Raw genomic sequence first — 14,273 nt, forward strand, 5'->3', positions numbered from 1 at the left:
AAAAGATAAACCTATAAAAATGAAAACAAAACTATTATAAAAATGCCCTTCTTCCTTGTTAATGTGTACCTCTCGAGATAGAAGATGTGATCTTTGGGCTAGGGCTGTTTTCTGATCAATTGGTTCTTCTCTTTAGGACCCCTCTGGGTCGAGCAAGAGCATGGCTTCGATTAGCCCTTATGCAAAAAAAAATGGCCGATTACTTACGTTGCTTGATTATTCAGAGGGATCTCTTAAGGTTAGTACTATTAAGTCGTGATCTTTTCATTTTTAATTTTATTTATATGCTGTCTTCCAAAAAGGATTTAAGATGTAATATGAAAGGATATGTAACATATAATAAAATGATATAAAATAAAAGGAGGAGCAAAATGAGACAGAAAAACATGATGGAGGCATAACATGGATCAGGAACTAGCCTTATATATGAATACCATAAGCTTGTTATCAGCCAGGATGGGGAAATTTATATATATTACATTTCTTCCTCTTTGTTTAAAATTTTTTTCTTTTCCCCTGCCTGGAAACTGCTATATATAGTACATTTCTCAATTAGTTTTATTTTTCTGAATATGGTTAATTCTATGGATAAAAATTTGTGTTGGAATTTGGGGCTTTAATTTCATAGGCTTTTTGTTTTTTGGGTTTTTTTAGAATTTGAATATCCATATTATTGCTTCAGCTGTATTGTGGGCACACTTTAAATTGAAGGCCAAACATTTATTTTGGCTGGGTGTGGTGGCTCATGCCTGTAATCCCAGCACTGTGGGAGGCCAAGGCGGGTGGATCATTTGAGGTCAGGAGTTCAAGACCAATGTGGTGAAACCCCGTCTCTACTAAAAACACAAAAATTAGCTGGGTGTGGTGGCACATGCCTGTAATCTCAGCTACTTGGGAGGCTGAGGCAGGAGAACTGCTTGAACCCGGTAGAGGGAGGTTGCAGTGACCTGAGATTGTGCCACTGCACTCCAGCCTGGGTGATAGAGTGAGGCCCTGTCTCAAAAAAATAAAATAAAATGAAGGCCAAACATTTATTTAAGACAGACTTTTAGAGCAAGGCAATCAGTTCTCCAAGGGAGTGGGCCCATGGTGGCCCTCCATTCATTCTTGTTCTGTTAGAGTGCCTCTCTGATGTTGTGGAGAATTTAGTCCTGGTTTTGGTTTTACTTGTGACTCTGATTTTACATTGTGGTTTTCCCAGTTGTTAAACGAGAATGACCATATGTTAAGTACCCACAGCTTCTCAGTATTCTGAAGGATAATAAAAGTGATTAAATAATGTACATGGGACTTATTAAAGAAGGCATGAGACAGTGATAACTACTTCTCTGAATGTATGTTGATGAGACTTAGTTTTTGGACCATCGTATTTCTTTCACAACTCTCTTTTTGAACAGTTTTTAGAATGTAGATATCCCAAAGTGTCTTTAATTTATAATCATCTATTAAGATTTATAATACACCTATCAAATGCATTGACTTGAACATGGGCTTTGAAATGTTGCATATGTTCATTTTCTTCGTTAGTCTTTATCCCAAGGTCTTAATAAATCTGAGGATTGAAAGTTTAACTTTAATAAAATATATCATAATCAGATCAGCAGCAGTCACTATATCCGCCTGAGTCAGAAATATCCCAGGGCTTAGTGTTGCCTCTCTTTATTTTTATTTTTTTGAGACGGAGTCTTGTTCTGTTGCCCAGGCTGGAGTGCGGCGGCGTGATCTTGGCTTACTGCAACCTCTGCCTCTTGGGTTCAGGCAATTCTCCTGCCTCAGTCTCCTGAGTAGCTGGAATTACAGGCATGTGCCACTACGCCTGGCTAATTTTTGTATTTTTAGTAGAGGTGGTGTTTCACCATGTTGGCCAGGTTGGTCTTGAACTCCTGACCTCAAGTGATCTTCCTGCCTTGGCCTCTCAAAATGCTGGGATTACAGGCATGAGGCACCGTGTCTGGTGCCACTTTTTCTTTTCATCCCTTTTTGCTCCTCTTTTCTCTCTCTCAAAACATTTTTTCCTCTTTTATCTCCTTCAGTTCTTTTGATTTTTCAATAGAGACATTTAAATTTAAAAAATATAAAAAGTTATTCACATGTGTAAAGCCTAATTTGAAGGTACCTAACTGAGATGGCTTCCATTTCTGTAAGGCAGAAGATTAGGAAGATAACGGTGATTTTAAATTTTAGTTTTTGAAATAAATTTGTGATTTAAAGTCCTTATTTTTTAAATTCACAGTGAGTTTTATGAGTATCATGCACTAATGATGGAAGAAGAAGGAGCAGTAATTGTTGGGCTGCTGGTTGGCCTGAATGTGATCGATGCTAATCTGTGTGTGAAGGGAGAGGATTTAGACTCACAAGTAAGTGAAAGTGATTAGTGCCAAATGCAGAGTGTTTTCAGTTTGCACAGTTCCTCCTTGATCAGGTGTCATTTGAAGTTGTAAACAGGACTGTTAAACACTAAAGGAATATTAAGAGTGACATTCAGTAAAGGTACTTCTGATAAAGTATTTTCTCCCCTTTAAATAAAAAAAAATCTTTATTTACTTCAGGTTGGAGTGATTGATTTTTCTATGTATTTAAAGAATGAAGAAGATATTGGAAATAAAGAAAGGTATGCTTTTCATAAGTTATTTCACATATTGGGTTCTTTATATAGCTCTTTACAAATCATGATAAGATCCATCTATCTACAGTGTGGTTTTATTTTGTTGTTTTCCCCCCTGTGACTTCTTCATTTCATTTTCACTTCCATTACAAGCTTTACAAAGCAGATTATGGAAAATCACTTAGGAGAAGGAGATTTTATTAATTGTATGAAGTGGGACCTTTGGTTATAACTGTAGTTTCTGAGACCCATTTTAATAACTGTTTTTTGGAATAAAAGAGATGAAAGCTTATTATTTACAAGTTTGCAAATACTGGTTTACTTCAAGATCGAACTATGTTTTTTTTTGTTTTTTTTTTGTTTGTTTCTTTCTTTTTTGAGACAGAGTCTTGTTCTGTTGCCCTGGCTGGAATGCAGTGGTTCGATCTTGGCTCACTGCAACCTCCGCCTCCTGGGTTCAAGTGATTCTCCTTCCTCAGCCTCCCCAGTAGCTGGGATTACAGGCACCCGCCACCATGCCTGGCTAATTTTTGTTATTTTTAGTAGAGACAGGGTTTTACCACGTTGGCCAGACTGGTTTTGAACTCCTGGACTCAAGTGACCTACCTGCCTTGGCCTCCCAAAGTGCTGGGATTACAGGGGTGAGCCACCGTGCCTGGCCCTAATTATGTTTAAATTTAAAATACACTAATGGTATTGTTAAGTCTATTATTGACAAGTGATTTATTCAACAAAGGTTATAGATTCTTAGTACATAGCTTACTGTTATTCTTATGTTTTATTTTAAAGGCAAGACACTTTTATTATTTTAGTTTTATAATTTTAGATGATTTAGATTTTTTTTACTTAATAAATACCTTTTAAACTAGCACAAAGCTACTTTTTTCCTCATTTAGGAATGTTCAAATTGCTGCCATATTGGACCAAAAGAATTATGTTGAAGAATTAAATAGACAACTGAAGTAAGTATTATGGATACTTAGCACATTGATGAATATTGTCTTAGGTTTTTGTTTTTGTTTTTTTCCCTTCAGTTCAGCTTACCCTATTCCTTTCTTCTAAGAGTCTTTGAGAAGGGGTTGAGGGGATAGAGAGAAAATGGAAAGTAAGAATACAGATAATTATTGGAGATAATTCGTTTTAAGCAGAAAATGAGAGTCAGGTTTTTTTTTTTTTTTTGAGATGAAGTCTCACTCTTGCCAGGCTGGAGTGCAGTGGCGTGATCCCGGCTCACTGCAACCTCCGCCTCCCAGGTTCAAGTGATTCTCCTGCCTCAGCCTCCTGAGTAGCTGGGACTATAGGAGTGCACCACCACGCCTGGCTAATTTTTTTTTTTTCTTTTTTTTGTATTTTAGTAGAGATGGGGTTTCACCATGTTGGCCAGGATGGTCTCAATCTCCTGACCTCATGATCCGCCCACCTTGGCCTCCCAAAGTGCTGAGATTACAGGCGTGAACCACCACGTCCGGCCCGAGAGTCAGATTTTAAAAAAGAATCTTCATCGGATTTAAATAGAAGTTAAAACTTATTGCTGTACCCTTAAAAAAAGTCTAGATAAGGTAAAAGTTTGTATCATTTTGATGATTCAAAAATTCATTTTTCCTACTTCAGAAGGCTTCATATGTAAATGTGGCTGTCTGTCATCATTCTATGGTGGAAGTTTTTGCCTTCTTACATCGTCAACTGGTCTTTTTTTTTTTTTGAGATGGAGTCTCACTCTGTCCCCCTGGCTGGAGTGCAGTGGCCAGATCTCAGCTCACTGCAAGCTCCACCTCCTGGGTTCAGGCCATTCTCCTGCCTCAGCCTCCCGAGTAGCTGGCACTACAGGCGCCTGCCACCTCGCCCGGCTAGTTTTTTTGTATTTTTTAGTAGAGATGGGGTTTCACTGTGTTAGCCAGGATGGTCTCGATCTCCTGACCTCGTGATCCACCCGTCTCGGCCTCCCAAAGTGCTGGGATTACAGGCTTGAGCCACCGCGCCCGGCCGTCAACTGGTCATTGAAGCCATCAGTGAATACTCTTGTTGCGAATTTTTGAGACCTGTATGTAAAATAGTAAAATGCAGTTCTAATAGAAATATACGAGATGCGGCCAGGTGCAGTGGCTCATGCCTGTAATCCCACTTTGGGAGGCCGAGGCAGGTGGATCACCTGAGGTCAGGAGTTCGAGACCAGCCTGACCAGTATGGTGAAACCTCGTCTCTACTAAAAAATAGAAAAAATAGCCAGGTGTGGTGGCAGGCACCTGTAATCCCAGCTATTCTGGAGGATGAGGCAGGAGAATCGCTTGAATCCGGGAGGTGGAGGTTGCAGTGAGTCAAGGTTGTGCCATCGCACTCCAGCTTGGGCAACAAGAGTGAAATGTGAAACTCCGTCTCAACAAAAAAGAAAGAAAGAAAGAAATACATGAGACGCGTAGGGTTTTTTTTGTTGTTGTTTTTGTTTTTGTTTTTTTTAAGGCGGAGTCTTGCTCTGTCGCACAAGCTGGAGTGCAATGGCACCATCTCAGCTCACTGCAACCTCTGCCTGCCCTCAGGGTTCTAGCTACCCCCAGGATTCTCCTACCTCACCTTCCCGAGTAGCTGGGATTACCATGCCCACTACCACGCCTGGCTAATTTTTTTGTATTAGTAGAAACGGGGTTTCTCCATGTTGACCAGGCTGGTCTCAAACTCCTGACCTCAGGTGATCCACTCACCTCTGCCTCACAAAGTCCTAGGATTACAAGCATGAGCCACCATGCCTGGCCTTTTTTTTTTTTTTTTTTGAGACAGGGTCTCACCCTGTTGCCCAGGCTGGTGGGTGGAGGGCAGTGGCACAATCAGGCTCACCACAGCCTTGACCTTTCAGGCTCAAGCGGTCCTCCTGCCTCAGCCTCCAAAGTAGCTGGGACGACAAGTGTGCACCACCATGCCTGGTAATTTTAGATTTTTTCATAGAGATGGAGTCTCATTGTGTTGCTCAGGCTGGTCTTCAACTCCTGGGTTAAAGCAGTCCTCCCATCTCAGGCTCCCAAAGTACTGAAATTATAGGCATGAGCCATTTTGCCCAGCCACATAGGTAATTTAAAACTTCTGGTAACTACAATAAAAATTTAAAAAAAAAACCCAAAAATTAAAAATATATTTTAGTTTACCCAGTATTCCCCAAATATTATTCCAACATGCAATCAATATAAAAAATTAGGGAACAGGCACAGTGTCTCACTCCTGTAATCCCAGCACTTTGGGAGGCCGAAGTTTGTGGATCACTTGAGATCAGGAGTTTGAGACCAGCCTGGCCAATATGGTAAAACCCTGTCTCTACTAAAAAATACAAAAATTAGCCAGGCATGGTGGCATGTGCCTGTAGTTCCAGCTATTCGGAAGGCTGAGGTAGGAGAATCGCTTGAACCTGGGAGGTGGAGATTGCAGTGAACCGAGATCACGCCATTGTACTCCAGCCTGGTGACATAATGAGACTCTATCTCAAAAAAAAAAAAAAAAATAGGCCAGGTGTGATGGCTCACACATGTAATCCCAGCACTTTGGGAGGCTAAGGCAAGAGGATCTCTTGAGCCCCGGACTTCAAGGCTGTAGTGAACTATGATCGCACCACTGCATTCCAGCCTCGGTGACACAGTGAGACCTTGTCTCAAAAAAAAAAAAAAATTATTATTAGCCTGGCATGGTGGTGCATGTCTGTAGTCCTAGCTACTTTGAGGCTGAGGCGAGAGGATCACCTGAGCCCAGGAGTTTGAGATCAGCCTGGGCAACATAATGAGACCCCCATCTCTTAAAAAACAATTATTATTGATAACATATTTTACACTCTTTTTTTTTGGCACTGTATACAAAGTCCAATATGTATTTTACCCTTATAGCACATTTCAATTTGGACTAGCCACATTTTAAGTGTTTAGTAGCCACATGTGGCTCATGGCGGCCATACTGGACAGCACAGGTATAGTGAGTAATATGTGCTATCTAATTAGAAATGAACTGTTCTCGTTAATTACATTTAATAATTAGTAAAATATCTTTCTTTGGGTGATAGGATTATGAATAATTTTTATTTTATTCTTTGTACTTTTCTATATTTTCTGAGTACTACTCAATGAATATGTATTATAATCAGAAAATACAATTAAACATTTTCCCATTTTAGGACAAGAAACTAATAAGCTGTGACTCTTGCTTTTCTTCTAAAATTGTAGAAATAGGAAAGACTTCATATCGATCTTTTTTAAATGGAGTTTTAATAGAAATCATAGGAAATACACGTATATTTTGTAATTTGTGTTTCTGAGATTGTATTTCTAAATGCAAACTTGTAGTTGCTTAATTATGTTAAAACTTCTAATCATTTTTTGGTAACAGGTAATATTAATATATTTATATGGCTCAAATTTCAAAAGGCACGAAAGGAACATAAAACAAAAGTCTCCCTCTCCCTGATCTTCATCCATCTAGTTTCCCTCTTCACAAGCAATTAATATATTAAGTTCTTGTGTATACAGAGATACTTTATGCTCATAGCAATAATATGTATATATATTCTCATATCTCTTCCCCCTCCCTCTTCTTGCGTATTAGGTAGCACACTTTCACACTACTCTATACCTTACTATTTTCACTTAACTTTTTTTTTTTGAGACAAAATCTCTTTGTGTTGTCCCTGGCTTGGGTGCAGTGGTGCAGTCTCAGCTCGCTGCAACCTCCACCTTACTGGGCTTAAGCGATCCGCCCGCCTGGGCCTCCCAAAGTTCTGGGATTACAGGTGTGAGCCACCATGCCTGGCCAACAATTTATCTTGGGGTTATTCCACTCAGTTCAAAAGAATTTTCTTTTTTTTTTTTGAGACAGAGTTTCACTCTTTCACCCAGGCTGGAGTGCAGTGGCGTGATCTCGGCTCACTGTAACCTCCGCCTTCCAGTTTCACATGATTCTTCTGCCTCAGGCTCCCGAGTAGGTGGGATTACAGGTACTCGCCACCATGCCCGGCTAATTTTTGTATGTTTAGTAGAGATGGGGTTTCACCATATTGGCCAGGCTGGTCTTGAACTCCTAACCTCATGATCCACCCGCCTTGGCCTCCCAAAGTGCTGGGATTACAGCGTGAGCCACCGCGGCTGGTCCAGTTCAAAAGAATTTTCTCATTCTCAGTTGTTTAAATCATGTGTGTTAATCAGTTACAGCAATACTGGTGTCTGACTTTTGTATACCTTATGTTTTATAAATGTTTCATTGCACCGGGAGCAGTGGCCCATGCTGTAATCCAGCATGTTAGGAGGCTGAGATAGGAGGATCACTTGAGCTCAGGAGTCTGAGACCAGCCTGGGCAACATGGTGAGACCTTGTCTCTATACACCCAAAACAGTACAAAAAATTAGCTTGTCATGGTGTTGTGCGCCTGTAGTGTCAGCTACTCAGGAGGCTGAGATGGGAAGATCACTTGAACTTTGGAGGTTGAGGCTACACTGAGCTGAGATTGTGCCACTGCACAATAGAAATCATATTGATCATTAAATCATTTATTTATTTATTTCAAAATAAATAAATAAATAAAGATAAAAGTGTTTCATTGCTTTTGGTTTTTCTTTTTTTTCTTTCTTTCTTTTTTTTTTTTTTGAGACAGGGTTCTCACTCTGTCAACGCAGGCTGGAGTGCAGTGGCCTGATCTTGGCTCACTGCAACCTCTGCCTCCAAGCTCAAGCGATCCTCCTGCCTCAGCCTACCAAGTAGCTGGGAGCACAGGCTCACTCCACGACACCCAGCTAATTTTTTTGTATTTTTGATAGAGCTGGAGCTTCAACATGTTGCCCAGGCTGGTTCAAACTTCTGAGCTAGGCCATCTGCCCACTTGGTCTCCTAAAGTGCTGGTATTATAGATGTTAGCCACTGCTCCTGGCTTTTCATTGTTTTTCTAATAAAGAGTAGTTATTGTACATTTAGACTATTTCTTTTTTTTTTTTTTTTTTTTTTTTTTTTTTTTTTTGAGACGGAGTCTCGGTCTGTCGCCCAGGCTGGAGTGCAGTGGCCGGATCTCAGCTCACTGCAAGCTCCGCCTCCCGGGTTCACGCCATTCTCCTGCCTCAGCCTCCCGAGTAGCTGGGACTACAGGCGCCCGCCGCCTCGCCCGGCTAGTTTTTTGTATTTTTTAGTAGAGACAGGGTTTCACTGGGTTAGCCAGGATGGGACTATTTCAAAAGTATAGAAAACATATAGAAAAAAGTAGAATTCACTTTTTAATAGAGTCTTGGTCTTGTCGCCCAGGCTGAAATGCAATGGCGCGATCTCAGCTCATTGCAACCTCCACCTTCCAGGTTCAAGCAATTCTCCTGCCTCAGCCTTCCAAGTAGCTGGGATTACAGACATGCACCACCACACTGGGCTAATTTTTGTAATTTTAGTAGAAACAGGGTTTCACCATGTTGGTCAGGCTGGTCTCAAACTCCTGACCTCGTGATCCACCAGCCTCAGCCTCCCAAAGTGCTGGGATTACATATGTGAGCCACCATGCCTGGCCTGAATTCACCTATTATTCCTCACTCAAAACTACTATTGAGGGTTTGTTTTCAAAGTGCTTTTATTGATGATTATTGCATCCTCACATAAAGGCAGGGTGAATATTATTGTCCAATTTTGTAGAAAAGAAACTGAAGCTCAGGAAGGTTTTGCAACTTTCTTTTATTATTATTATTATTTTTTGAGACGGAGTCTTCCTCTGTCACCCAGGCTGGAGTGCAGTGGTGCGATCTCAGTTCACTGCAACCTCGGCCTCCTGGGTTCAAGCGATTCTCCTGCCTCAGCCTCCCGAGTAGCTGGGATTACAGGCGTGTGCCACCACGCCCAGCAAATTTTTGTATTTTTAGTAGAGAGGGAGTTTCATTATGTTGGCCAGGCTAGTTTTGAATTCCTGACCTCGTGAGCTGCCTGCCTCGGTCTCCCAAAGTGCTGGGATTATGGGTGTGAGCCACTGTGCCTGGCCAGTTTTACAACTTTCAAGGTGACACAATTAGGAAGTAGAAAAGCAGGGCCCTTAGTCTTACCTCTCCTAGACCTGTGTTTGTCTGTCGTACCATCAGGACATCCTGGTGCTATTTGTGAAAAACTCAAGTTGTCTACCTAAGAATGATTATGTCTTAAAAATGATTTAATATGATTGGAAAAACATTTTTCTTGTTTCACTAGTAAAATTAAAATACCAATACTTGTTTCCGAGGCTGGTATAAAATTTATTGTATCGGCCGGGCGCGGTGGCTCAAGCCTGTAATCCCAGCACTTTGGGAGGCCGAGACGGGCGGATCACGAGGTCAGGAGTTCGAGACCATCCTGGCTAACACGGTGAAACCCCGTCTCTACTAAAAAATACAAAAAAAAAGCCGGGCGAGGTGGCAGGCGCCTGTAGTCCCGGCTACTCGGGAGGCTGAGGCAGGAGAATGGCGTAAAAACCCGGGAGGCAGAGCTTGCAGTGAGCTGAGATCCGGCCACTGCACTCCAGCCTGGGCGACACAGCGAGACTCCGTCTCAAAAAAAAAAAAAAAAAAAAAAAATTTATTGTATCTATTATTGATTTTGCTGAAACATACTATATATAGAACGTTACATTTTATTAGAGAAGGTTTTGAGATGGTAGTATCAAGCAGGCCTTGGACAACATTCTTGTTTTTTTGAGATGGAGTTTCGCCCTTGTTGTCCAGGCTGGATTACAGTGGCATGATCTCAGCTCACTGCAACCTCTGCCTCCCAGGTTCAAGTGATTATCCTGCCTCAGCCTCCCAAGTAGCTGGGATTACAGGCTCCCACCACCACGCTTGGCTAATTTTTGTATTTTTAGTAGAGATGCAGTTTCACCATGTTGGCCAGGCTGGTCTCCAACTCCCGACTTCAGGCGATCCGCCTGTCTCAGCCTCCCAAAGTGCTGAGATTACAGGTGTGAGCTACCACGCCTGGCCAACATTCTTAATAAAATATACAATAATGTCCAGTCTTGATTCATTTAAATAAAAATGCAAGAAACAAGTGTGTTCATCTGGCATAATCTGACCTTCGACTATTTCCTTTGAAAGACAGCGTGTTTAGCTGCCAGATACTTGTTACTAAGAACCTGATGCTGGGTATCTTGTCTTCATATTTCTCAAACCATGGTTGACTTTGGACGTCTCTAAGTTCTCATGAAAATGGATAGGGGAGGGAGGAGAGGGGAGGGATTGCATTGGGAGTTATACCTGATGTAAATGACGAGTTGATGGGTGCTGACAAGTTGATGGGTGCAGCACAGCAACATGGCACAAGTATACATATGTAACAAACCTGCACGTTATGCACATGTACCCTAGAACTTAAAGTATAATAATAATAAAAAATAAAAAAATAAAAAAAAAAAAAGAAAATGGATAGGGGAAACAAAATGGAGCTTGAATTAAAGACCATTGTTTATATGCTTCATCAAACCACATAATTATAAAGTAGACATTTAAAGTTCATCCTTTTAAATATAATTTTAACAATACTTAGTAATCTTTGTGTGAAATTTTTATTCCCAAATATTTTCAGTTAAATTTAAGAAGGACCCTAAGAAGACAATGTAAAAAAATGAGTAGGCTGGGTGCTGTTGCTCACGCCTGTAATCCCAGCACTTTGGGAGGCTGAGGTGAGTGGGTCACGAGGTTAGGAGTTCGAGAACAGCCTGACCAACATGGTGAAACCCCGTCTCTACTAAAAATGCAAAAATTAGCCGGGCATGGTGGCATACGCCTGTCAACCCATAGGCTGAAGCAGAAGAATTGTTTGAACCCGGGAGGCGGAGGTTGCAGTGAACCAAGATTGCGCCACTGCACTCCAGCCTGGGCAACTCCGTCTCAAAAAAAAAAAAAAAAAAAAAGAATCAGTAGCACCAAATGGAATTTTAATAGAAATATTATTTTGCTACACTCTTTGTTGCCCTCCTAGCTAAATCAAGTTATCTAAGTTAATGAAATTTTCCACACCCAGAAATGTGGACAAGGCAGTTGGTGCCTGTCGGTAAACATAGTAAGTCTAGGATAACATATTTTTTTGTGCTTTTTTGAGTTTGTGTGATTTTGAATGAGTTTTTTTTCTTTCTTAATTTCAGCAGCACAGTCAGCAGCCTCCATTCAAGAGTTGATTCATTAGAAAAGTCAAATACTAAGCTGATTGAAGAGGTATTGTCTAATGGATAAATGTATTTCATGGAACTAGTGTTTGTGATCCTTTTCCATTTTAAGTATGAGTGCATTAAACATATGCACACACGAACATACACTCATCATTGTGATGCGATACTTGTAATACAGTTGTAACTGATGATTATACGTTCTAGAGAAACTATATTCTTAGGCAAATCCTCAGTTATAAGAATCTGTGAGATACTACATTTGAAATACTCAACTTCTAAAAATGAGCCTCAGAGACTCTTCAGTAGATAAGCTGTGATTTTCATTTTAAAATCTGGATGACCTATATTTACCTAGTGTAATCACCTGTAGTTAGAAATTCTTGTTAAGTGCAGTAAACCACCATGGCACATGTATACCTGTGTAACAAACCTGCACGTTCTGCGCATGTATCCCAGAACTTAAAGTATCGTACAAAAAAATAATAATACACATTAAAAAAAAGAAATTCTTATTAAAACGATACCGTCCCTCTGTTCCACTGTTCCACTAGTCAGATTACTTTTCTTCACAGGCATCACTGCATGATCATGGTGACCTTTTTTCCACCATCCCATGTGTAAAACTCATCCCACGTGCTCTGGTTTCTTATGTTGTGAAAGTAGCTATCTGGCGATCCCAGAGTGCATTTGAAGCAGACCCAGAAATTTATCTCAGCTCTCTTTTTTGTAGAGTTGCTTCTAGGTGTGTTGTTTGTTTTTTTTTTAATCTATTAAACCAAAGAATTATTACTTAACATATTTTCAGAAATATTTAGGCTTCTGTTATTTGTATTGTGAACCCTGTTTTCCGTGTTAATTAACATTCTCATTTCTTTTAAAATTGGCCCAATTTTTCCAAACCAAGGAACACATGATAACTTACATGACTGCAGTTAAGAATGCATCTTTATTTTGATGGTTGGGCTCCTGATCAGGACCATTATAGAGCTGCTCACTAGTTTGTGCCTCTTATTGACTTTAGTAGGACTGTGAAGTTCAGGTTGATCCCTGATAAAGTGTTCAGAAATGTGTTAATTGCAAACCATCATTAGGGAATGGTCTCTGCTTTGCTTTCATAGGATCTCTCTTTCCATTCTGGGCCTCAGAGTCCAACCACTTAATCATGCATGTTTAACTCATGGTGAGAATTGTCTCTTGTTTGTCATAGTCACTTAAGTTCCTGTTACATGTCCAGATTTCATGGGGTGTCCTACTCAGTTACCACAAATGTCTGTGTTACATTTTTCAATGATAGCACAACCTCCTTTCCTTATATGTGTTTTTATCTTTACACAAGTCTTTAAAGCCTTTGTTATTTAATGCATAATTCTCTATTTGTTTACTCAGAAACTTTGTATTCTGGACATACTGTAAATCATACAGTAAGCATAATATGTTTATTATAAGCATAACAAATTAGCCTAATGTGTTTCAACTATAAAAGAAAATAGGAATAGTTCAAAAGGAAATAAGAGTTTAATTTTTAAAATTGGTATCTTGGGATAATAACGAGCATATTTTTCTTATGAACGTTTCTTTGAATGTGACAGACCTTTTGCTAGTTGTGAGATTTTATTTTCTGTTGTTTATGGCCATGCACATAACCTGGAAAGCAAGTATAAGGGTGTTTAAAATCTTTTTTCTTGCCCGTTTCATAATTTTTAGTTAGCAATAGCAAAGAATAACATCATTAAACTCCAAGAAGAAAATCATCAATTACGAAGTGAAAATAAATTGATTTTAATGAAAACACAGCAGCACCTAGAGGTAAGTATAGACTGCTTTCAAGCAGACAATCTCATGTCAGAAATTACTATTTTTAGGGACTTTTGCATGAAGTAGGTATTTCTGTGCTGTATTAATAGTAGTGATTATAGAATGAAAAATTTTGTTTTCTTCCTAGGTTACCAAAGTAGATGTGGAAACTGAGCTTCAAACATATAAGCATTCTCGTCAGGGGCTAGATGAAATGTACAATGAAGCCAGAAGGCAGCTTCGAGATGAATCTCAGTTACGACAAGTAGGTTATATTGAAAATTATATTAGCAAAATCATCCTGGGAGTAATTTACTCTCTAGCAAGCACCATTTAAAATCTCTTTCAGCCTTATCCTTTTTGGTGTGGTATATAGCAAGTTCACCCCTTAATCTTCTCAAATTTTCTAAGCTTCCACTATATCAATGTTTTGTTGTTGTTTTGAGATGGAGTCTCACTTTGTCGCCCAGGCTGGAGTGCAGTGGTGCGATCTTGGCTCACTGCAGCCTCTGCCTCCCGGGATAAGTGATTCTTGTACCTCAGCCTTTAAAGTAACTGGGACTACAAGGCATGTGCCACCATGCCTGGCTAATTTTTGTATTTTTTGTAGAGACGGGATTTCACCATGTTGGCCAGGCTGGTCTAGAACTCCTGGCCTCGAGTGATCTGCCTGCCTTGGCTTCCCAAAGTGTTGGGATTATAGGCATGAGCCACTGCACCCGGCGTATTATTGTTTTGAGACAGAGTCTCGCTCTG

The 14,273-nt window shown here is 40.1% G+C and overlaps 1 protein-coding gene across 11 annotated transcripts in view; it reads left to right on the top strand.

The window, feature by feature from the left end:
• The window catches only part of RUFY2 (RUN and FYVE domain containing 2), a 64,238-nt gene that overhangs the window by 7,976 nt on the left and 41,989 nt on the right, over positions 1-14,273 (top strand). For 7 of the 11 annotated variants that reach the window (XM_015147505.2, XM_015147508.2, XM_015147507.3 and 4 more), the window contains exons 4-10: positions 137-238; positions 2,234-2,357; positions 2,550-2,611; positions 3,502-3,567; positions 11,700-11,769; positions 13,428-13,529; positions 13,666-13,782. In XM_015147505.2, coding sequence (XP_015002991.1) covers positions 137-238; positions 2,234-2,357; positions 2,550-2,611; positions 3,502-3,567; positions 11,700-11,769; positions 13,428-13,529; positions 13,666-13,782 — 643 coding nt within the window. The remainder of the gene's footprint in view (positions 1-136; positions 239-2,233; positions 2,358-2,549; positions 2,612-3,501; positions 3,568-11,699; positions 11,770-13,427; positions 13,530-13,665; positions 13,783-14,273) is intronic. The other 4 variants (XM_015147506.2, XM_077946691.1, XM_028826580.2 and 1 more) reach the window with 1 other exon arrangement.

This window comes from Macaca mulatta, chromosome 9 (genome assembly GCF_049350105.2).
Source record: "Macaca mulatta isolate MMU2019108-1 chromosome 9, T2T-MMU8v2.0, whole genome shotgun sequence".
NCBI classification, from domain to species: Eukaryota; Metazoa; Chordata; class Mammalia; order Primates; family Cercopithecidae; genus Macaca; species Macaca mulatta.